The following is a 22,733-nucleotide window of genomic DNA, read 5'->3' as shown; positions in this document are numbered from 1 at the left end:
TGAGTGGCAACTTCACGACTTTTATTTGTGGTGCCTGTGCTTTATCTCGAAAATACCTTCTCCCCCTGCCCCAGACAGTGGGCCGCGAGGGGGCAGCAAAAAATAGAAGACATCCCTCCCTATTGCACACGGACCCTATACACAGGCCCACCTGGCCGAGGCCAGAGGGACTATTGGCACATTCTCGGATCCCTGTTCACGAGTGGGAGGGGTGATGAGGGTGGCATCACACGTGAGGGGGGACCTCTGGGCGGCCACTCTGGTCCTGGCGCTTCTTGGTCCTCGGTTCCTTCCTGGTCCCGCCTCCAGCCCCAGTCCCCCCTCAGCGACGTCCCCCTACCTGGCTCGGCCTCCGCCTCCATCCTGGCCTCGGATGGCCCCCCTTGGCTCCTGGGGACTCTGTACTCCCCTCCCAGTCTGGAGGTCCCGAGGGGAGGTTATGGCTTCTCAGAGACTCCCCGGGAGCCCTGTCACTCGTGTTCACGCAAAGGAAGGGGTGCATGTGGCAGAAGCAGCTGTATAAATATGGGTGCGGGGGAAGGGCCTCCTCCAGAGTCACTTGGAGAGTTTGCTGATGACGCGAATCAGGGCTGCGTTCTCATCCTTGAGTCGCTGGTTGTCAGCCCGGAGGTCGGACAGGGCCTGCGAGGTGGGACGCGTCAGCCAGGTGGCCCTGGGCAGGCTGCACCCACTGCCCACCCTCGCTCTGCCCTCAGCTCCCCATTAGCATTCACCTTCAGCTCCTCCTCCAGCTCCGCTGCCTTCCGCTCCAGGGCCCTGCGCTCCTGGAATAAACGGGAAGGTGAGGACGAGGGACCGGGGGTCGGGGAGGGCCGGAGGTCAAGTATGGCTGAGAGAGGCGGGGAATGGGCAGAGGGGCACGTTAGAAGGTCAGTGTGGCCCTCTTCATCCAGACCCGCCTGAGCTTGTAAGGCTGGGGACACAGCTGGCCCCGCTCCAGCCACCCTTACTCACGAATCTCTCCAGCTCCAGAAGGGCGGGCCTCTCTGCAAATCGCTCCTGCCTCTGGTGAGGACACAAAAAGAGCAGGGCTCAGAGAAACGTCCAAACCGCAATGGCCAGAAGGGGGAAACCAGCAGTGAGAGGGGGAAAGGCAGACTCCTGGCTGGCCCAGACCTCCCCACCTACTGCTCAGGACCACAAGCCCAGCCCCTCTTGGACCAGGCTCCGCCTCCGAGATCTTAGCTCTGCCCCTCATTCGCCCCCTCATTGCCCACGCTCCTCCTCCCAAGGGTCCTAGTACCCCCACCACTCAGGCCCCTCCCCTCGACGCTCTGGCCCTACCTCCCAGGGATCCGGAGCCAGCACTGGCACGCCGGCCAATTCCCACCACCTCCAGGGCCGCGGCGTCCTCACCTGCGTGGCACGCTCCAGCTCCACCTTGAGCTGCGCCAGCTGCAGTGTGGTCTCGGTCAGGGCCTCGCGAAGTCGTTCGTTCTCACTGCGCAGCTCTGCATACAGCTGGGGGCCCCAGGAGGAGGGACACGGGGGTCAGGCTTGCCGGCTGAGATGCCGCATGTTTGCAGGGAAAGGGGGTGACTGTGGCTCAGGTGGGGCCGGAAAAGAGCAGGATGCCCGGATCGGTCAGGTAGAGCCACTAAGTAGGGGGCAGGAGGGCAGGTATATACAAGCCAGCAAGTGGGGGTTAATGGCACGATCGTGGGGTGGGATCGCGAACCTTCCTGAAGCCTCCATCAGGCTCTTCTGATTCTGGCTCTGGTTCTGGGTTGAGGTCCCGCTGCCTGCGGGAAGAGGGGCCGCCCTCGGGAGTGCTGGGGTGAGGGCAAGGAGGGCGTCATGGGGCGCGCCCACGGCCCCACAGACAGCCCAAACCCTTCCGGCCCACCCTGTACCTGGATCCTGGGCTGCGGTCTGCAGGCGCCGGCTCCGCCTCCTCCCCCTGTGGGCGGAGGTGGGGTTCAGCTTGGCTCCACCCCCAGCCCACCTCCAAGGCCGGCCCACAGCCCCAGCTCGGCCCGCCTGGGCCCCGCCCCGCACCTCGGCAGGTCCCCGCCACTCCTTGCTGACTCTGCGGTGCTCCTCGGCGGCCTGTGGTCCTTGCCCTTGGCCGTCAGGCGCCTCTGCTGGGGGAGGGGCAGGAGTCAGCCCAGTGATCTGTGGAGGGGTCCCCTCTGCAGGGTCAGGGTCTCTGGGCCCAACCCCCAGGAAAACAGTAAGACTGTAGCAGGAGGGAGCCGGTGGGCCCAGGTTGACCACCTCCCAGAGACCAGACCTCACCTCTCTGGGCAGGGCCATCAGAGTTCTCGACCCCGGGGACTCGGGGTCGCCGGGAAGGGTCCTGTGGGAGAGGGGCACGGGGGTCAGAGGACGAGGGCATCTTGTACCACCCCCTGCCCGGGCACCTGAACCCTCTCACCAGGCTTTGCAGGCACGACTTCTCTGGCTCCGGGGCCTTTCCTGCAGCCTTCTCTGCTTCTTTAAGGTCTGTCAGAGTCACACCCTGGCACGGAGAAGGGGGCAGTCAGGGGGTCCAGGACTCAGGGCCCAGCCCCTTCAGGACAGTCTAGGCCCCCAGGCCCTCCTCCCGCGGACCCAGGGGTCCAGGCCCCCATCCCACACCTGCGTGGACCTCCGAGACTGGCGCATGAGGCGAGAGCGAGCTTTCCGCTGAGATTCAGACTCCTCGTCCCGTACAGGCATCTGGTAGGACCTGAGCGAAGGGCCCCGACCTCAGAGAGGGTTCCTTTGGACCCTGTCCCATCCCATGGTTGACACTCTCTGGGGGAGTCAAGTTCGGCCAGAGGACCTCAGCGCCAACCCTGGGACTCCTGGGTAAGGCAGCTGTCTCCCAGATGGGGAGACAGCTGCTTCCTGCCCCCAGGCCTCTTCACCTCACCTCCGGCGGTCGCGGGAGTCCGCTGGGGGCGCTGCAGAGGCTACGGGGACATTTGGCTTCACTGGGGATTCGGGCTCCGGAATCCTGGAGGCATGAGTGGAGTTACCCAAGGGAGGAGGAGGCCTGGAGATCTCAGACCTGTGTGAACGCATTCAATCAGCAAATGTTACTCAAGCTTGCGTTACATGGCAGGTACCACACATACAGCAAGAAGCACAAGAAAAAGCAACAAATCATCTCTGCCCCGATGAGTCAAATCTGAGCAGAAAAGATACAAGCAAAAGAGAGGATAACCACAGAAAGCTCAGGACACCACATGGTACGTCAGAAGAATGAAGCACCCTGGAGAAGAAAAGACAGAGCAAGGACAGGAGACCGGAGGTGTGCGTGTCCGGAGGCTGGGGCAGTGAGTGCAGTGGGGCTGGTGGGCCTCCCTGAGAAGCTGACATTCAAACAAACCTGAGAGAGGGAGGAAGGAAGCCCTGTGGGGGTGAGTGGGGAGCCACAGTGAAGGGCCCGCGCAGGAGCGAGCCCGCGTCAGAAAGGAGGGCGGAGGGCTGGAGAGGGGGGTGGGGGCCGCCGGAGGCCGGATCACGGTGGCCTTGGAGTTTTACTGTGAGCTTTTACTTGATGCACCAAAAGGGAAACTGAGGCCAAGAGTGGGAGGCAGGGACCAGACCCCAGAGAGCAAAGGCTGACAAGACAGGGGCCCAGACCTGCCCCACTCCCGGCGGGACCCGGGCCGTCAGACTCACGGGGCAGAGGACTCCGGCACCTTCCGGGAGGGGGTGGGGGTAATTCTGGCAAGACGGGGCTCCCTGGCCTGCGGGGAGAGGAGAGGAGGGGGCTATTCTCCTTGACTAGGCAGGGTCTGGTCCCCTGCCCCTCACCCTGCTCACCTGAGTGTAGGTCCCTTCCAGCCGCGAGGAGGAGGCGGAGCGCTGCAGCCCAGCCCCCGAGGCACCCTCGGCGCCCCGCCTCTCCGCAGGGCCTAGGGCCCCAGAGCTCCCCGTCTTCTGGAGGCCAAAGCGCGTGGAGAAGGGGGCCTCGTCGGGGGTCTGGAGAAGGGAAGGGTATCAGTTACAGGGAGAGGGTCCTACTTCTCAAGAACTTCAAGTGTTACCCCCAAAAGGACCACCACAAACTACAACTGGGGGGTGGGGAGGACAGGCACAGTCAGGAAAAGGCAGTCAGTTGTCCCAGAGGATTCTGGGAACTGTAGTCTTCACCCCACCTGCCCTGACAGGAGGTTCACAGGCTTTACGGCTACGCCCCCCACAACCTCCCGGGCCAGCACGGCCTCCGGGAACCCAGACTCACCATGGGGCTCCTGGGGCTAGAGGGTGGCGGGGAGGAGACCCCGTTGAGCGTTCTGGATTCTGCAGGGGGTGGCTCTACAGCGTGGGAAGCAGGAGAGGTCTCTGAGCACCAGCCCTTCCTCCCGCAGCCCCCTCCTCTCCAGATTCAGGACCCCAGCCCCCCAGCCCCTCACCTGAGGGGCCTTCTTCTCCCTCATCCTCGTCCCGGATTGGGGCCCCCCCTGCCCCACCAGGCCGGCGCTCCTTGGACAAGTCCTGGAGGGAGATCTTCTCACGGCTGCTCAGACGACATACAGAGCTCCTGGTGGGAAGGGGAGGGCGTTGGGGTCCAAGCCCTGGGGAACCTCCAGCCCACCCACCCTCCAGGCGCTTCTCCCCTACCTTCGGTGTTTGCTGCTGGAGGGCCCCTGGGGCTCCTGGCCCCTGCTCTGGGAAGCTTCCTTTTGGTTCCGAAGCTGAAAGGGGGAAGGGGGCCACTGGGGAGGGGCAGAACACGCAGACCCTCCTGGGTCCCACATACAACTGTGCCGGGGTGGAGGTGGTACAGGGGGGAATGAGATGATCTGTGCACTCGCTGAGTTTTCCTAGACATGGCGCCCTGGGTCTCAAATGAGTCGTCCAGTACTCAGGGGCCCCCAGGCTTCCTGGCCTCTACCTCCCAGGGGCGAGCTACCCAATCTTCTCCCCAACCCCTCAGCACACCGGACACGGGCTGCCAGGCCCGGCCTCCTCCCTTAAGGCTCGCTGTCAGGCCCAGCCCCCAAATGGCATCTCAGGGCGCAGTTCCCCGACTGCTGTGTCTTCACACCTCGGAGCCTGCACAGCAGTTCCCCCGCCCCTCCTAGCAAACCCCTTGTGCTGCAGGTCTCCCTTCCCAGACACCCTCAGGCCTCGTCTGTGCCCCCACCTCTCAGAGACCCTGCTTCACCCACTAAACGCCCTCCCAGAGCCCCCAGCCTCCTCACCTGGCATTCAAGGCCCTTCAGGGTCTGCCCCTCTCCAAATTCCGGGTACCATACGACTCCCCACCCCTGAGCCTCTGCACGTACTGCTCCCTCAACAGTGTGCGAGCCCTGGTCCCCAGGAAGCTGCCCAAGTCCGCCAAGCCGGAAACAGGACCGTCTCCCTCCGTGTTGCCACAGCCAAGCTGTAAACACGGGGTCTGGTCCTGTCTACCTGCCACTCGCCAGAAGCTCCAGGCAGAGGGCCTGGCCCCAGAAGGCCTCAGGAGATGTTTCTTGCCACCTAAGAGTGCTTACTGTGCGCCAGGCAGGGTTCTGAATGCTTTTGTTTAGTTACGTACATACCACTCATAGCATAATACGTACTCCACGTAACAGAACATGTAACTCATAAAGTGCGCCGTGCTATCCCCATTTTACAGATGAGGTAACCGAGGCCCAAAGAGGTTAAGTGACTGGCCTGAGCTCACACAGCAAATCCATGGCAGAGCTGGGATTCAGACCCCGAGTCCGCACCGTTCACCCCTTCATTCTGCGTTTTTCCAGCAACAAGGCCTGGCCCAGTGCTGGCGGGGGGGCGTCCCAGGGGTGACGAGGCCCAGCCCAAGCCTGGATAGATGACTGCCATCTGCATCCCAAGGTCCCCCGGGGCCCAAGGCCCCGCCTCCCCCTAGTGCCCAGCTGTGCCCCTCCTCCTGGCTCCCCACTGGGCCCAGGTCACCGGCCAGGGAAGGGCAGGTCCCCAGGGACGTGGAGGCCCTCCCTCCTGGCTGTAGACAGACACTCACGGCCTCCTGCTTCCGGGCCAGCTCCTCCAGCAGGCTCAGCACCTCCTCATCCGCTAGATCACAGGGACGCTGCCCCTGGGTGGGGAGGGGAAAAGGCAGGTGAGGAGTTGGTGGACGGGCCCTCCCAGCCCCCACCGGTCCCCGGGCCCCGGACCGGCCCTCACCGCGTGCGTCAGCGAGTCCATGCCCCCGCCGTGCTCCGCCAGCAGGCGGCAGGCGTCCTCCACGCCCCAGTGGGCTGCGGCGTGCAGGGGCGTCCAGCCGTCCCCATCCCGCAGCTCCGGGTCGTAGCCGGCCTGAAGCAGCAGCCTGGGGGCCAGGGAGGCTCAGGTCAAGGACCAGGACAGGGGCTCGGGGCCAAGAGCTAAGGTCGGCCAGCTGTGCTGTGGTGGCAGTACCAGCTGTGACAGTACCGAAACCGGTCCTGGGCCAGGGGGTGAAGCGTCATGGCCCCAAGGCGCCCTCTCCCGGAAGTGACCCTCTCTGCCACCGCTTTGACTCCTCCCCTGGCCTAGCAGGTGGCCTCTGGAACCCTGCTTCTTGTACCTGCAATGCTCAACTCTTCTGAGCGTCACCCCTGGTTGTGAGACAGCTCCAGGGGAGGTGAGGGCAGGGGTTCCCCAGCACCCAAGCCTAGAGAAAGGATGAGACCCCAGAAGGGGCGGCCTGGGGGCAGCACTCTTCCAGGACCCCTCTGGCTCAGAGCAGCGGTTCTCAACCAGGACCACATAGCCGCCTGGGGACGTCTGGCCGTGTCTGGAGATGTTTCTGGATGTCACAACGTAGGGGTGGGCGCCAGAAGCATCAGTGGGTCGGCGCCAGGGATGCTGCTAAACAACCCACAGCACAGAGGATGGGCCCACAGCCAGGAACGATCTGGTCCAAATGCCACCAGTGCCGAGACAGAACCCCTGGCTTAGACGGTTCTTTCCCGTGAGATAATCACCACCTTAGACCACACGATCTGGTCCAGGGCAATTCTGCAAACTCAGCGTAGGGTAGACACGCGGGCTTTTAGAGAACTGCATTTAGGTTCCGTGTCAGTGAGAAAGAGCTGAAGCAAGGTGGGAAAGGCGGAGAGACGAGGTACCTTGTAAAGAGCCTTTAAACAAAAGCGCCTCTGCGGGCCCCCAGCTCATCTGCTCCAGCCGTGCGGGCGTCCACTCCTGCCCCAAGCACGCGCCCACCTTGGGCTCCGCTGTTCTCTCTGCCCAGTGAACGTTCTCGAGGCATCAGTGCCTTTCACGCGGCCACCCTCTCGGTAGTCACAACCTCCTCCCCGAATCTCGAAGGGGACCTCCCCACCACACTCGCTCTCCCCCACTGCCCTGTTTATATCCCTCTGGACCAGTGGTTCTCAACTGGGGACGACGCTGACCCCCAAGGGACGCTGGGCAACGCCCAGAGATGTGCCTGGTTGTCGTGACTGCGGTGGGGTGTGGCTCCTGGCACCTAGTGGGTGGAGGTCAGTGTCCCACCCCCATGAACAGGACAGGCCCCCAGGGTTATCCAGCCCCATGTCACCAGGGTGGAGGCTGAGGACCCCTCCCTGAGCACTCAGGGCCATGTGATGTGACCGGCTTCCTCAGTCACTTCTCTGTCTGTCTCCTCGACAAGGCTGCGAAATGCACATGGGCCCAGATCTGTCTCGTTTGCTGCTATATCCCCAGTACCTAAAAGATGGTCTGGCATACAGCAGGTGCTCAGTAAGTGCTGAGTGAACAGCATCAAAGAAATGTACACCTTTACCCTGCCACTCATCTTTAACGAGGAGAATGTCAGCTACATTCTTCCAAAAATGCAGTCCATAGATAGACCTGGTTGTAAACCCATACTAAGGGGCGGAAATGAAATTACAGTCAGTGAGTATCTCTAAGGCCAAAGCGTTTCAGTTCTGTGGCAGAGAATGAGGCTGTCCATGAATATCCACTCTCCTTCCACCTTTAATCATGGCACCCAGGGACCTCCCCGGTGGTCCAGTGGTTAAGACACTGTGCTCCCAATGCAGGGGGCCCGGGTTGGGTTCAATCCCTGGTCAGGGAACTGGATCCTGTGTGCTGCATCTAAGACCTGGGGCAGCCAAATAAATAAATAAATAGGCGGGGAGCCACTGCAGAGCCCTGAATGGAGATGAGGCCCCCTGCCCTGGGAAGACGCTTCTAAAAAAAAAAACATGGCGCCCAGCTTTCAGGGGTTGCCTGCTGAGGCAGAATCTCCCAGTCTCCCTCACAGCTAGGAGCGGCCAGCCGAGAAGGGTCTGGCAAATGGGATGTCAGTATTCAGTGTGTACGCCGCTTCTGGACTGTCCTTTTAAAAGACATGGACATTTGCTCCTTTTGCCCCCTGCTTTTTCCTGCTGGCTGGGACACAGATTCAAGGGCAGGAGCTGAAGCAGCCACCTGAGGCTCAGGGGTGGAAGCCACGGGTAGAAGAGGGCACAGCTTCCAGGGCTGGGCACAGCACCGGGCCTGACCGTCCCACCCTCCTTGCCACAGGGACCAGCCCTGGGATGAGCAGGTGTGCCAGGCAGCCCAGTGAGTATCAGACCCAGGACTTTCGCTGGAACTACGGAGGACGAGGCACTCTACCTCTGAATGAGGGGAAGCAGCCAGGACATGAGGCTGGAGCTGTTAGGCGTCATCTTAAGCTCCTCACTGAAAAGCTTCCTTTTTTTTTTTCTTCCCCAGCCCCACCGTGCAGCTTTCGGAATCTCAGTTTCCCGACCAGGTACTGAACCTGGGCCACAGCAATGAAAGCCCAGCATCCTAACCACTAGGCCACCAGGGAATTCCCCTGGAAGACCTTTCTAAAAATTCATTAACACAGAGGTGAGCAGAGATGGAGAGATTCATCTGGACTCCATTTATATACTAAATATAAAGTATAACATCACATGAGAGAGAGGGGAAAAAATAAAGAGAGAACAGGGGAGTCTGATGATAAGTAGAACCAACTACTGACAGGAAGGGGTGAGGCACTCGGAAATGGACAAGACCACGGTGAGGATGAGAAGCAGAGAGTACACGCTGCAACAATTTAAAATATAGATGCACCAAATAACCTGGCCTTGAAATATGCAGCACAAAACCTGACACAACTACAAGGAGAAACAGCAAAAATCCACAACCATCGTGTGACGTTTTACTGCACTTCTCACAGCAACTGAGAGAATAAGCAGATGGGGGAAAAAAATCACTACGGATACAGAAGATTTAAATAGCATGAGTACAAAGTGGACCTAATAACCTATATAGGACGCTGTACTTAACAACACAATTCTTTTCCAGCTTACGGACTGGGTTATGAAGCATTCCAGCTTACACAGACTGGGGTATGAAGCAAACCTCAATGAATTCCAGAAATCTGGAATCACAGAGAACCTGTTCTCTGACCACAGTGCAAGTGAGCCAGGAAGTGAGTACAGGCAGATCTCGGAGATATTGAGGATTTGGTTCCAGACCACCGAAACAAAGCAAATACTGAAATAAAGCGAGTCACATTGATTTTTTGGTTTGCCAGTGCATATAAAAGTTAAGTCTGTTATGTGTACAGCATTATGTCTTTAAAAAAATGTACATACATTAAAAAACACTTTATTGCTAAAAAACGTTCGCCTTCATCTGACAACGTAGGGTTGCCACAAATCTTCAATTTGTAAAAAAAAAAAACAAAAAAACACTATTGGCGAAGCACAATAAAATGAGGTATACGTGTAATTCAACTACGACTAGAAAATCCCATGTATTTGGAAATTAACGACATACTTCTAAATGATCCCTGGGTCAAGGAAGACTACAAGTTGGAAAACGTTTTAAACTGAAGGACAGGGAGAAGTCTGCACATCAAGACTTATGGATGCAGCTAAGGCTGTATTTAGAGGGAAATGCACGGCCTTAGGTACATAAATTAGAAAAGGGAGGGAATGGACAAAATCCGCAAGAAGGTGTAAGACAGTGAGAAGCAACAGGCTGGCCCAGCGCAAGGGGCAGGGGAAGACGGAGGGTCTACACCGGCCCAGCTCACCTCATCACTTCAATGTAGCCCTTGGCGGCGGCCACGTGCAGGGCAGAGGCCCCCGTGCGGGGGTGCCGGGCCTCTGGCATGGCGCCCCCGTTCAGCCAGCACCTTGTGTCGTGAAGCAGCAACTCCTCCTCGGCCCGTTTGGCTGCTTCAACATCCACACCTGGGAGGACGAGAAGGGGGGATAGGTGGGACTCCCACCCTGAGACCCAGGAAGCACAGAGTGGCACCTGGCCTGGTCCCTCTGCTCTGAGCCTCCTCTGGGAGGACTAGCTCTGAACTAGCTCTGTTACTTCCCAACCATGCTCCGTGAAGCCCTGGGGTCCACTAAGGGTCTCTGAGTCACTGCTGGGGGCTGGGAGGATGGAGGGTGCAGGAATCTTACATCTTACACTTCCTGTCACTACAGATACAGTCCTTAGTCCAGCATCTTTGTGTGTTTCGTCACCGTTATCACTCATGAGTAGGATAAACCAGGCAAAAAGCCACTGAACAGTGCCCGTACCTTGGGGCAGCGGCATCTTCCCACCAGCTGCTGTTCCCTGCTGTCACCTGCACAATCTGTGCGAGGCAAGCATGCTTCCTCACTCGCCAATTTCACTGTAGTCAACTGGTCTCATGGAAAACTGTACTGCATTTATGGATGCAAAAGGCACGTTATGACTTTAAGCATAAGTTGACTGTGGATCAAAACGGGCAGCCTTGTTGATGCTGGAATACTACCTTTAGACTGTCACTGAGAATCCGTACTTTGCACGTTATGAACTATTGAGACGGGAGTCAAAAACAGTCTCTTCTAGGGAATGTGTACTCTCTCTCCTGGGAAGTGTATTACTAGCTGCTGGTTTTTCGATTGTGAAATTTCTCACTCACCCAAGCGCTGCACAGAGTTGAGCCGCCCTGCTCAACAGCCGTCAGCAACGTGCAGCTACGGAGCCCCTGAACTGTGGCTACTTCCCACTGAGACGCCTTGTAAATGTAAAATACACTGGATTTCGAAGCACAGGAAAAAAGTGTGCGGCAGCTCACGCGTAGTTTTTCATATTGATTACATATTGAAATGATGATGTCTCGGACGTACTGGATTTAATAACTATATTACTATAATTAGCTTCAACTGTTTTTGTTTTTCCGCGCACCTACTTGGAAATTCTCAGTTACGCTTGGGCTGACTCTGGCTTTCCACTGGACAGCACTGGCGACAACGCGGTGTACGGCCGCCTGGCTTACAGCAGTACAAGGCGACAGGGGCCATGACAGGTGCCCCTCCCCGCAGCCCCAGAGGTAACCACCTTCATCAATCTGCTTTCCTGAACGGGAAACTGGTTACACCCTTACTGCAGGTTGGAAATGCTGCCCCGGGGCTACCCGGAGGATCCCAGAAATGCAATCCCCGCCGGGACCAAATCTGTCCGGGTCCAGCTGCGCACTGGCGCCACCCGGTGGCACCTGGGCCCTCGGACTAAACGCCAATGGATTACCTTAGGGTCCCCTGGCTGGCGGGGACTCCCAGGGGCAGCTATTCCAGGAATGTCTGGCTGGCTAGGGCCCATCCCGCAGGCCCAGGCTGGGGTGGAGGCCAGGAGAGTGCCAGGCACTCAGCGCCCCCCCCCCTCCCTCTCTCCTCCCCGACCTCCTTAAAGGGAATCACCTACATTCAGTCCTATTATAGATGCAGGCGCCTTGCTGCGGGCAGGGAAGGGCAGCGTTTGCCAATCTTTTATTCAGCAACCACAGTTAGTATCCTGCGTGTTCAAACGCATCCTTCTGCAGCTTTGCTCTTTGCCGAGATTTGCCCATGTTTATTAACAGAGCTCCTCATGGGGGTTGGCAAACTACAGCCTGCACGTGCGGGCCACCAGTTTGGTTAACATAAAATTTACCAATTTCACTATTTTATTTATGTATTTATTTTATTTAATTTTGCTGTGTTGGGTCTTCGTTTCTGTGCGAGGGCTTTCTCTAGCTGCGGCAAGCGGGGGCCACTCTTCATCGCGGTATGCGGGCCTCTCACTATCGCAGCCTCTCTTGTTGCGGAGCACAGGCTCCAGAAGCGCAGGCTCAGTAGTTGTGGCTCATGGGCCTAGTTGCTCCGCGGCATGTGGGATCTTCCCAGACCAGGGCTCGAACCCGTGTCCCCTGCATCGGCAGGTAGATTCTCAACCACTGCACCACCAGGGAAGCCCAATTTCACTATTTTAAAGCGTACTACTCAGTGGCTTTTAGGACTTTCACAACGTGCAACCACTGACCCTATCTGTACCTCAACTTTCTCATCACCCCAAATGGAAACCTCGTACCCCATTAAGCAGTCCCTCCCCAGCCCCTGGCAACCACCAATCCACTTCCTGTCACTGCGGACTTGCCTCTTCTGGACAGCCACCTGTGTTTGTAAGTAAAGTTTTATTGGAACACAGCCACACTCACTCATTTACATATCCTCCCTGGCTGTTTTCCCCACCACAGCAGCAGGGTAGAGTTGTTGCAACCTGACAGCATGTCCCGCAAAGCCTAAAATATTTACTGCCTACGGACTTCCCCAGTGGTCCAGTGGTTAAGACTCTGAGCTTCCATGGCAGGGGGCCTGGGTTCAATCCCTGGTCGGGGAAGTTCCACATGCCATGTAGTATGGCTTAAAAAAAAAAAAAAAATTTACTGCCTAAAACGTTTGCCGACCACTGCTTGGATCACTCATTTATAGATTACTGACTGATCCGTTCGCCCTTGGGTGTCGGCCACATCCTCTCAACACTGAAGCCATCGGGTGGCCTAGGAGTGCTGGAACACTGGGAATGTGGATCTCCAGCTGTAATCCATGCTGTCCAGCTGGTTCCCACAGTGGCTGGAATCACCCGCACTCCTGCCGGCCAGAGATAAGAGTGCTCTGCCTTGCCATCACTGGAACTGACTGTCAGAGCTGCCCGTCTCTGAGAGTAACTGCCCCACGTCCACTGTCCTGATGTTAGGATTCCAAGTGATTGCTTCAAATGCTTCAGAAACACTTTACATGTCCTCCCTGCCCAGTTCTAAGTCCCTGTGGGTCCGACCATGGCCCTTCTGAGCAAGCGGCCAGAGAGTCCTGTGCTTGGACTGTGTCCCTGTGGCCCGGGCCGTGGGAAGAGCATCTGCAGTGGAGCTGTTGCTTGGACCTGCAGGCATCCAGTCTCCCGCCTCCGTGAAGACTTCTGCCTTTTCCTGACCCCTGCTTTCAGCCGACGTGGCTGAGCCCACAGCCCGGCTCCATGGGTGACCACTTCACCAGGCCTGACCATCCTCCTTGCCACCGTGACGGGCTCAGGGGCAAGCCTGTGACCAAGGTGGCCCTAAGAGCGTCAGGCAGAGGACTGTGGATGGGACTACGGAGGAGGTGAGTTCTAGCTCTGCTGGGGCATCAGCCTGCACTGCTAGCAGCCATGCTAAGAATCAATACCTCACGGAGAGAAGCTGTCTAAGAATGACAGAGTTCAGCAGTGATGGAGGGATTCTTTTGACTCTGTGCACCTCGATCAAACCACGCCTCAAGTCCATAAAACTCCTAGACCGCGGTTACCTAAGCCCATAAATTGTCTTCTTTTTTATTTTATTTTATTTATTTTTAAATTTTTTTCCTTTTGCGGTACGCGGGCCTCTCACCGCTGTGGCCTCTCCCGTTGCGGAGCACAGGCTCCGGACACGCGGGCTCAGCGGCCATGGCTCATGAGCCCAGCTGCTCCACGGCATGTGGGATCTTCCCGGACCGGGGCACGAACCCGTGTCCCCTGCATCAGCAGGCGGACTCTTAACCACTGCGCCACCAGGGAAGCCCTTCTTTTTTAAACTGTGGTAAAATACAGAGACTCTGCCGACCACGCTCCGCTGAGGCTTCCGTGTGAAGGCAAGCATCGCGGAGCCGTGGGGCAGGAGCCACCCGACTCCGGAGGCGGTGGCTGCAGTGCTGTTGGCAGGTGCCTCCCACCCCCCGCAGTGCAGCAGAGCGTCCTCCCAGTAGGACCACAGGCCTTTGTGCCTGGTCGGCCCTACAAGCCAACATCCCCCAACCTTCGCCCCGCAGAAGGGGAACATGGGCTGCTGTGAGAAGGTGATGTGAGCTCTGGGCACTTCCTGCAGAAACACACAGGATGTCCGAGAGACCACCCACCCCCTGGTGGCCTCCACGCATTGCCCTGCAGACTACTTTTTTTTTTTAATTTTTAAATTTTATTTATTTTTTATACGGCAGGTTCTTATTAGTTATCTATTTTATACATATTAGTGTATTATGTGTCCATCTCCATCTCAGACTACTTTTTAACTACAAAGGGAGGAAGATGCCTCCACGGTAGAGTCACCTGGGCAACCCCCCGAACGAGGTTCAAGGTTAACATCACCAGTAACGGGGCAGAGAGACAGAGCCTGTCTCCCGGAGGGACTCGCTAAGAAGTTCCTGCCAAAACTGCAGAACTGAAGAAACAGCCAGGTCCAAGCTGAGGGACCTGTGTGTGAAACAAGGGAGGGTGAGGAGGGCGAAGGCTGATCCAGGTGGAGGGAGCTGGACGTGACATGAGAACCAGGTGCAGGGAGAGACCCAGGGAGGTCCACCCCTAGAGGAGAGGGAGGGAACACGGGCAATCATGCCAAAAAGTGAAAAACCCCTGAGTCCATACTTTACGATTCCACTTATACAAAACGTCCAGAATAGGCAAATCTAGAGACACAAAGCCAATGAGAGGGATGCAGGGCTGGGGATGACAGCTCTGGGGTGTGGGATTTCTCTTGGGGTGATCAAAATCATCTAAAATCCATGTGGGGACTTCCCTGGTGGCGCAGTGGTTAAGGATCCGCCTGCCAATGCAGGGGACATGGGTTCGGGCCCTGGTCCGGGAAGATCCCACATGCCGCGGAGCAACTAAGCCCGAGCGCCACAACTACTGAGCCTGCACTCTAGAGCCCACGTACCACAACTACCGAGCCCGCGAGCTACAACTGCTGAAGCCCACGCAGCCAAAACTCAATAAATAAAATTTTAAAAAATAATAAAAATTTAAAAAATAAAATAAAATCGGTGTGGCGATGGATGCACAACATTGAGTGTGAATTGAATACACTAAAAACAACCGAACACCAGATCGCACACTTCCAAGGGGTGAACGGTACACACTGTGAACTGTGTCTCCACGAAGCTGCTGAAAAGCCCTGGTAGATCTCAGTGAAGGTCGTGTGGGCACTCATCGGACTGCTATCAAAACCTGCCTCTGAGTTTGAAGTTTTTTGAGATAAAAAGGTGGAGAAGGGGAGGGAGAAAACCCCGGTTCTGTCTTTCCTTTGCTTCCCACTCCCCTCCACCTGAACCAAAGCAGGGCTCCTGGACCTCAGCTGCCCACCTCGGCTCGCCCACCAGCACCTCCATACCCTGCGTGGCTCTCACGACGACCGACACACCGCTGCCCAAGGGCCGGCCCTTGCCCCTCCCACCCAGAGCCAAGCCGGCAGTCTGGGCATCACCTCGGACGCCCCGGCATCTACTTTTCACCAGCCTGCCCGCACTTCCCGCGCAGCCCTCCAGACCTGCCAGGCCCACTGGCCCTGCGCTCACACCTTTCCACCCACTGAGCCCTGACCACCCGCGAGGCACTGCTGCTGCCACCCTTGCTCTGCGGATGAGACAGTCACCTCCACAGCTGGGCTGTGACCCAGGGCTCCGGCGGGAGACTGGGTGAAGCGGTGAAGCTGCTGGCCATCCCCCACCTGACCTGCCCCGTGTCCTCCGCCCCCAGCTCAGCCACGCACACTGCACAACAACTGGCCCCAGATGGCTATTTGTAGCGGGGCAGGGGGAAGGTGAGAACCTGCTAGAAGTAATACACACTCCCCCTAGAAAAATGAGCATGGCCAGACAGAGCTTTGAGGGGTCCTGGGCCCCATATTAAGGACCCTGGGGCTCAGTGATCCTGAGCACGGGACAGACCAGTTCCCCAGAAGCCTGTGCATTCCCCTACCCACACCCCAGCAGAATTCCTGAGATACCTGCAACCACGTAACGACCCCCTGGACAAGCCTCTACCTCACCTTCCTCAGTCACTCGAGGATAAGGTGACACTGCAGGCCAACAGTGGTTTGTGCTCTTATTCTGTGCCCAGCACTTCCTCCAATTACTCTGGATAACCCTGGGGGTAGGTACTCACACCCCACTTCCCATGTAGGGACTGAGGCCCAGAGAGTCAGGGTCCTCGGGAACGGAGGGCCCGCCCCGCAGCAGCCCCCGAGGCCCACCTCGGCGGGCAATCTCCACCTTCAGCAGCCCCTCCATGGCATCAGACTCGGCCAGGTCCAGAGGCAGGTCCCCATCACTGTTCACCGCGGCGATGTTGGCCCCGTGGCTCAGTAGGTACCTGGGGGCAGGGCGAGGTCAGAGCGGAAGGGTCCGGCCCGTTCTCATCAGGCCCCGCCCACCCTCCCCGCCTCACCTGGCGATGTCCAGGTAACCACAGGAGGCGGCCACATGCAGGGGTGTCCAGCCCTCATTATCTGCCTGGTTCACCGTGGCACCCTGCTCCACCAGGAAGCGCACCACCTCCAGGTTCTCGTCGATGCAGGCCTGGGGGGCGGGACAGGCTGTCACCTTCACCTGGTCCAGACCCTGCATGCCCTGCCGACAGGACCCCTGGCAGGGACCGCTAGGCAGATGCAGGGCCAAGCGGCCCTGACAATCAAGGAGAAGACCCAGATGGCTCTGGAAAACACCAACCCTGTCCCCGGAGGCCCCTCCAGCCACCCAGCTGTTTAAAACCCCCCGGCTTCCCAGTGGTTAGGTCAGCCAGGCATCTGGGGCTTACTGGAGACCATGAGAGGAGGAACTGGACAGAGAAGAGAGGGGGGCTTCACACCCAGGTGTAGGAATCCTGCACGGTGCTTGTTAGATGAGACACACCCACAGTCACCACCGAAGGATGGGGCTTCCAGTGATGAACCAAAGGGAGGAGGCCCAGCCCCTCCTCCCTCAGACCCAGGGGTCCAGGGCCCCAGCCCCTCCCTCAGATCCAACAGATACTCTACAAGAACTGACCACGGCCCCGCCTTGTACCTGGAGGGGAGACTGCTGGACCCCTGGGGCCCAAGGCTGTGCAGAGCTGGTAAAGTCACCAGGTCCCTGGAAACCTGGGACAGAGTGAGGGTCCCGGGCAGGCCTCCTCCACTGGGAGACATGACTGAGTTAGCGTGTGCCCGGGACCTGGGGCCCGAGGAGAGGCAGCTCCCCTGCACCGAGGGTCTCCTAGGCACAGGGCACTGCACCAAGGGGCTTGCACGGGCATCTTCCCCAATCCTACGGCTGTCAGGGTCCTGTTTGATGGAGGAAGAATCAAAGCTCCAGGAGACAAGCACTCACACCAAGTGGGGGCCAGAGAAGGGATTCAGCCCTGGGCGCGTGTGGACACTGGGTGGGCGCTGGGACCTGAGCAAGGGCTGAGGGACAGGAGTGGACCTGGACTCCCAGGTCCTCAGGGTAGGTTAACCTCCAGCTCCCTCACCTCTCCAAAACCATCCATCTGGAGAAGGGGGAGGGAGCTACAAGGGCCAAGAGCATGAAGTCATGGAAACTCAGGCTGTGAAAGGGGGGCCACACGTGCCCTGGGAACGGGATGAACTCTGGGCTCCGTTTATTTCCATTTGGTTGTCATGGTGATGGGGGAGGGGGGCAAGGAGGGAGATGGGCCTTTCCCTTTCAAGGACCTGGCCGGGCACAGGCATCCATGTGAAAGATGCCTGCGGCCTGGGCACCAGGGATCCAAGAATCCAGGCCCCCAGCCCCCCCTCCCTCAGACTCAGGGGTCCAGACTCCCCCACCCCTCCCTGTTGAGAACTAAGAATCCTGGCTCACAGTCTTTCCTATTCCAGACCCCAGACCCCTGGCCACTAATTACAAGGTAATTTCAGGGAGGGGGTAGAATACCAGCCTCGTCTAGCAGTTGACAAACCAGCCTGAGGTTGGGGCTGAGGCTCGAGAACGCCTAGGGACCCGACCAGAGCAGGGAGCTGATGCCTGGGGACCTGCTCCATGCAGAACAGAAACCACAGCCGCAGGACTCACCCAGATAATGTGGTCAACTGCTCCGGTTTGCCTGTCTGGGGGTTTCCTGGGACCTGGGACTTCCAGTGCTAAAACCAGGCCAGTCTTCGGCAAACCAACACGAGTTGGTCACCAGACGCCCAGACCTGACCCAAACCCCCGCACCCCTGCTTGCTGGCTGTGTGACCCTAGGCGGGGACTTCCCCTCTCTGAACCTCAGATGCCCTAATCCTTCATGCCTCCTGCAAAGGCCTGGCAAGGGAGTGTACCGAGTGCTCGCCTGTAGCGGGAGTGGGAGAGGGATCCCACCTAACAGGCCAGGCCGGGGTGGTCTTCTGCAGGGTCTGGGCCAAGGGAGAGGGCGGGGAATGGGGCTTGGCCTGCAACGCAGGGCCAAGAACCCCTTCGGGAAGGTCGAGGGGAGCCAGGGGCAGGGACGATGGCGGAGGAAGGGGGACAATGAAACCTGAGGCCCCTTTCCTGGGCGTGCCAAGCTCTGAGACCCTCCTCTAGATGGAGGAAAATGTCCCAGAAAGCACTAGGGCCTCTGCAGGGCACAGGTCTGGGGGTAGGGAAAGGGAAAGGGGGGAGGGGTAGTACTTGGACCAGGGGCTGCAACTCCCCAACTGGATGCCCACAGCCGCTTCCTGAAGGGTGTTTTTCCTCCTTTGCCAGAGCCCTGCCAGGGAGGGGCTGACTACTGGCCCCATTAACAGATAAGAAACCTGAGGCACAGAGAGAGAAGACACTAATTCGAGATCACAAAGTCGAGCAGCTGAGATCAGAACTCAGGACTACTCTGCTTTGCTGAGCCTCTCCTCTTCCTGGGAACCTGAGAAGTGGGCCTCTTCCTGCCTCCACCCCACTCCTCTGCCCCCTTCCAAGGTTTCCTTCCCAGGGTCCTCTCTGGGCCCCAAAGTAACCAAACCCTAGCAGTTCCGGCACAGAAGAGGGCTGGGGACTGGACCAATTCGAGGAGACTAGGAGGCAGACAGCCTCAGGGACAGAGGGAGGGGACAGAGCTCTTCTGTGGCTTGTGCCTGGTGGTCCCACTGGAGGGGGGTGGGAAGTGATAAAAGCACGCAGAACTAGAGAGAACTCTAGTTGTGGGACATTTGGGGGGCCCTGGTTCAGAGGAACCCTGGAGACAGCAATCAGAGTGTTTTGGAACGGCATGGGGGCCCCAGGGTGGACAGAGAGGAGAAACAGGGTGCTAGACCCCTTGGGAAGGTGATATGATGAGGGGCTGGGAGAAATGGCACATGCAACGGGAGAAAGAACCTGCCCAGATCCACAGGAGGGGATCCAGGCAGCGAAAGCAAGGTGACCAAAGGACAGAGAGGTGTCCCGAAGCCAGGAAGAGGTGGGTGCTTTGAGTGTTCCCAGAAAAAAAGGGTGATGATGCAGGTCTGGCCAAGGCAAGAGGAGAGGCAGAGAGGAGGTGCCTGGAGAAGAAGAAACATCTCCGAGAGAAGGCCTACAGTGGGAGACAAGAGGTGGCACAGCCCGCAGAAGGAGAATGAAGAGGCCATGAGGGTGAAGGGGGGCGGGGAGACAGCATGAGGTGACCCAGACCCGGGGAGCATCCCCTTCAAGAATACAGAGCTGGAATTCCCTGGGGGTCCAGTGGTTAGGACTCCACGCTTCCACTGCAGGGGGCATGGGTTCGATTCCTGGTCAGGGAACTGAGATCCCACGTGCTGCGAGCCACGGCCAAAAAAACAATACAGAGCCTTGAAGGCAGGGGCTCAGGAAAAAGCATCCTTAGACAGCAACAGATGGCACAGACCAAGGATGAAAGAAGTGGCGTGGAAGGCCCTGGGCCTAGCCAAAGAGGTGGCCCAGCCCAGAGACCAAGGGGGGAAGCAGCACAGGCCCAAGAAAGAGGAGGAGGATGCTCCAGGAAAGTGATACCTGCCTGGAAGGGGGAAACTGTGGGCAGCGGTAGAGCTGTAAGTGTCACCGACTCAGGAAAGAGGTCCAGCATTAGATGACAAAGTAGAGGTGGAACCAGTGGAGGTGGCACAGGCGAGACTAGTAGAGAGAGCTCAAGGTCGGGAAAGAGCAGCGCGAAGTGACGAGACTAGGAGGGACTGGACTGAGGCCGTCAACAATGGCTCGGGTCCAGGGAGAGGGCGGCGCAGGGTGGCAAAGACCAGGGTCAGTTCAAGTGTCTCAGGGTCGGAAGAAGGGAGCTCGAGGTGGGTGGGCGGAAAAGAGGGCCAGCACGGGATGGCAGGGACCGGAGCAGCAGCAACGGCGCAGACCAGGACTAGCAACGGTGACTTCGGACAAGGGAGGGAGGGTGCTCGAGGTGGCGCAGACCCAGGGCGACTCAGGTCCCCGGGACGGGCCCGGGCGGGGGCGCTGACCTGGTGCAGGGCGCTGATGCCGTCGGCGTTGGTGGAGTCCAGCACTGCGCGGGCGGGCGGCGGGGCAGCAGGGTCGAGCTCGGCGCCCGGTCCGGGGTCGGCCGCGCGCAGCATCAGGCGCGCCTCGTCCAGATCGCCGCCCGCGCAGGCCGCCAGGAACTCGGCGGCGCGCTCGAAGCGCACGGTGCGGGCGCGCCGCTCCCCGGGGCCCGGTTCGGCGCCCGCCCGCGCCCCCCACTGCCGCAGCTGCTCCCGCCGCCGCTCGCGGGCCGCTGCCGCCGCCGCCCCGGAGCCCGCCCCCGGGCCATCCTCGCCCGACATCGCACCGCCAGCCCGTGAGCGAACGAGCGAGCGAGCGAGCGCCGAGCTCCGAGCCCTGAGCTGCCACCGCCCGCCCACGGGCCGCCGGGATCTACCGCCCGCCCAGCACCGTCCCGCGCCGCCCCGCGCCGCCCAAGGATCCACTGGCCCCCGCCCGGCGCGTGACGTCACCCCGCCGTCCCGGGGCGCTCTGGGCTCTGGGAAATGGAGTCCTCAGCCTGGAGAGGCGAATGGCAACCGCCTCACGGAAGGCCGCGGGGAGCTCTGGGAAATGGAGTCCATAAGCGGAAATTGCTCTTGGCAACGCTCCGGCCTCGATCGGCCCCGAGGCACACTGGGAAGTTCGCAGCTCCGAGGTGTCGAAAGGAAACATGATTGAGAGGATTCTCCTGCGAGTGCTGGGAAATGGAGTCTAAAGGCTACAGATGTGCCCCCCAGGGCATGCTGCGAAATGTAGTTCACAGCATCAAAAGGACGAAGAACTGTCCCCTGGGGACCTAGTAGGAAATGGACTTGACAGCCCGGGAGTCCTAAAAGGACTAAAAGTCCTAAAAGTCTGCTCGCTTCATCTAGAAATAAGCCCCAGGAGGACAGGAGTTTTTGTCTTCCGTGTGCACTACTTGCTCCCAGTGCCAAGACCTGAGCCTAATAAAACGCGATCGGAAATAGTATTTTGGATGAATGAATGAATGGATTACCTAGGTCGTGGGAAACGTCAGGACACTACGGGAAATTTAGTCCGCAACCCTTAGACCAAGACAATCCCTGGGTGACCTCCCGGGGCATGCTGGGAAGTAAAGATTGCGGTACAAAGGTCACGGCGATCGGCCGCTGGGCACGCTGGGAAACGTAGTCCTCGAGGCCACGCCCCTAAAGGCACAGTTGGTCCTAGGCAGAGTCCCAAAGCACCCCAAGTCCCTGATAGAACCCCTGGGTCACATCGGGAAAGGAACCGAAGAGACGGGGTCCACAATGACAGCTCCCCCAGAGCCTTCACTGGTCCTCCCCGCTACTGACGGTCTCCTTGGGACGTGGAGCACGCTGGGAAATGTAGTCCGGGCTCTACATCCTCGCAAGCCATGCTGGGATTTGTAGTCCAGGGCGAGGAGATCGAACAGATGTGGAGAGTGAATTGCCTCATACATAGCACCATAAAGCATGAAATAATCCTTATGTTAAGCACTCTGCACTTAAATCCTCATTGGGAAAGAGGCAGGCAGTTTTAGACCGGAACAAAGACCCATAAAAAGCGCAAACGTTTCAGCATAACGGCGCTGAAATCCAAACAGAAGCAAGATTCTTTTTTCCCAAGGGATGTCAGAGCAGCCCTACCCACTCTGAAGTCCCGGGGCTTGTGCAAAAATAATAATAATTATAATTATAATAAACTACAAATCCCGTGAGGCCTGGAGACCGTCGGGATGGACACAAAGGGGATAGCAGTCCCGGAGCCAGAAATCATATTGTGACCCATCTGTGACCTCACAGACGACGCAGAACAGAAAGGCGGGTGGCATCCCGGTTCCCAATGGCAGGTTTTTTTTGTTTGTTTGTTTTTGTTGTTTTTTCCGATGGCAGTTTTTTTTTTTTTTTTTTTAGGTTTATCCACTTTTGGCTTTCTGTTTTTGTTTTGTTTTGTTTTCAAGAGCCACAGTGCCTTTATTTAAGCATTTTTAAAAATTGAAGTACAGTTAATTTACAATGTTGTGTTAGTTTCAGGTGTACAGCAAAGTGACTCAGTTATTTTATATATATATATATTATTATTATTATTAAGATTCTTTTCTCCTATAGGTTATTACAATTGTTTTTTAGGCTACGCCCTGCAGCTTGTGGGATCTTAGTTCCCCAACCAGGGATCGAACCCAGGCCCCCGGCAGTGAAATCCTAACCACTGAACCACCCTATTACAAATTATTGAGTATAGTTCTCTGTGTTCTACAGTAGGTCCTTGTTGGTTATCTGTCTTATATATAGCAGTGTGATCAGTGGGTTTGTTTTTTTTTTTAGTCTATTGACAAGGTTGTGC

At 58.0% G+C, this 22,733-nt stretch overlaps 1 protein-coding gene across 7 annotated transcripts; it reads right to left on the bottom strand.

Annotated features, from left to right (window-relative positions):
• Nucleotides 1–21,477, bottom strand: PPP1R12C (protein phosphatase 1 regulatory subunit 12C). 7 transcript variants are annotated; one of them, XM_067718979.1, is made up of 22 exons: nucleotides 21,403–21,477; nucleotides 16,411–16,541; nucleotides 16,217–16,335; nucleotides 9,971–10,130; nucleotides 6,112–6,256; nucleotides 5,948–6,022; nucleotides 4,579–4,652; nucleotides 4,371–4,498; nucleotides 4,199–4,272; nucleotides 3,778–3,936; nucleotides 3,634–3,701; nucleotides 2,879–3,016; nucleotides 2,602–2,692; nucleotides 2,399–2,482; nucleotides 2,260–2,320; nucleotides 2,020–2,105; nucleotides 1,875–1,921; nucleotides 1,700–1,793; nucleotides 1,306–1,482; nucleotides 976–1,026; nucleotides 735–785; nucleotides 1–642 (listed from the first exon to the last, which is right to left on the bottom strand). In XM_067718979.1, exons 3-22 carry the CDS (start codon nucleotides 16,251–16,253, stop codon nucleotides 556–558), a joined length of 1,887 nt encoding a protein of 628 aa, XP_067575080.1. In that variant the 5' UTR covers nucleotides 16,254–16,335; nucleotides 16,411–16,541; nucleotides 21,403–21,477; the 3' UTR covers nucleotides 1–555. The 7 variants fall into 7 exon arrangements, with proteins under 7 accessions (XP_067575080.1, XP_067575076.1, XP_067575077.1 ...); XM_067718975.1 differs by lacking the exon at nucleotides 21,403–21,477 and adding an exon at nucleotides 20,384–20,839 and having other exon boundaries at nucleotides 1,700–1,763; XM_067718976.1 differs by lacking the exon at nucleotides 21,403–21,477 and adding an exon at nucleotides 20,384–20,839 and having other exon boundaries at nucleotides 2,879–2,962.
• Nucleotides 21,478–22,733: the final 1,256 nt, after the last annotated feature.

The sequence above is a fragment of the Pseudorca crassidens genome, chromosome 20, assembly GCF_039906515.1.
Source record: "Pseudorca crassidens isolate mPseCra1 chromosome 20, mPseCra1.hap1, whole genome shotgun sequence".
In the NCBI taxonomy this organism is placed as follows: domain Eukaryota; kingdom Metazoa; phylum Chordata; class Mammalia; order Artiodactyla; family Delphinidae; genus Pseudorca; species Pseudorca crassidens.
The sequence above is the reverse complement of the archived record's forward strand: the minus strand, read 5'-3'. Positions and strand labels throughout refer to the sequence as shown.

What these genes read in the sequence shown, in the direction of transcription:
- PPP1R12C (XM_067718973.1), bottom strand. Translation starts at nt 20,704, where the DNA reads ATGTCGGGCGAGGATGGCCCGGGGGCGGGCTCCGGGGCGGCGGCGGCA. An exon ending in TGGACTCGCTGACGCACGCG is followed by an intron (nt 6,023 to 6,111) that starts GTGAGGGCCGGT and finishes CTCCCCACCCAG; the next exon opens with GGGCAGCGTCCCTGTGATCT. An exon ending in GACTCCCGCGACCGCCGGAG is followed by an intron (nt 2,693 to 2,878) that starts GTGAGGTGAAGA and finishes CCCTTCGCTCAG; the next exon opens with GTCCTACCAGATGCCTGTAC.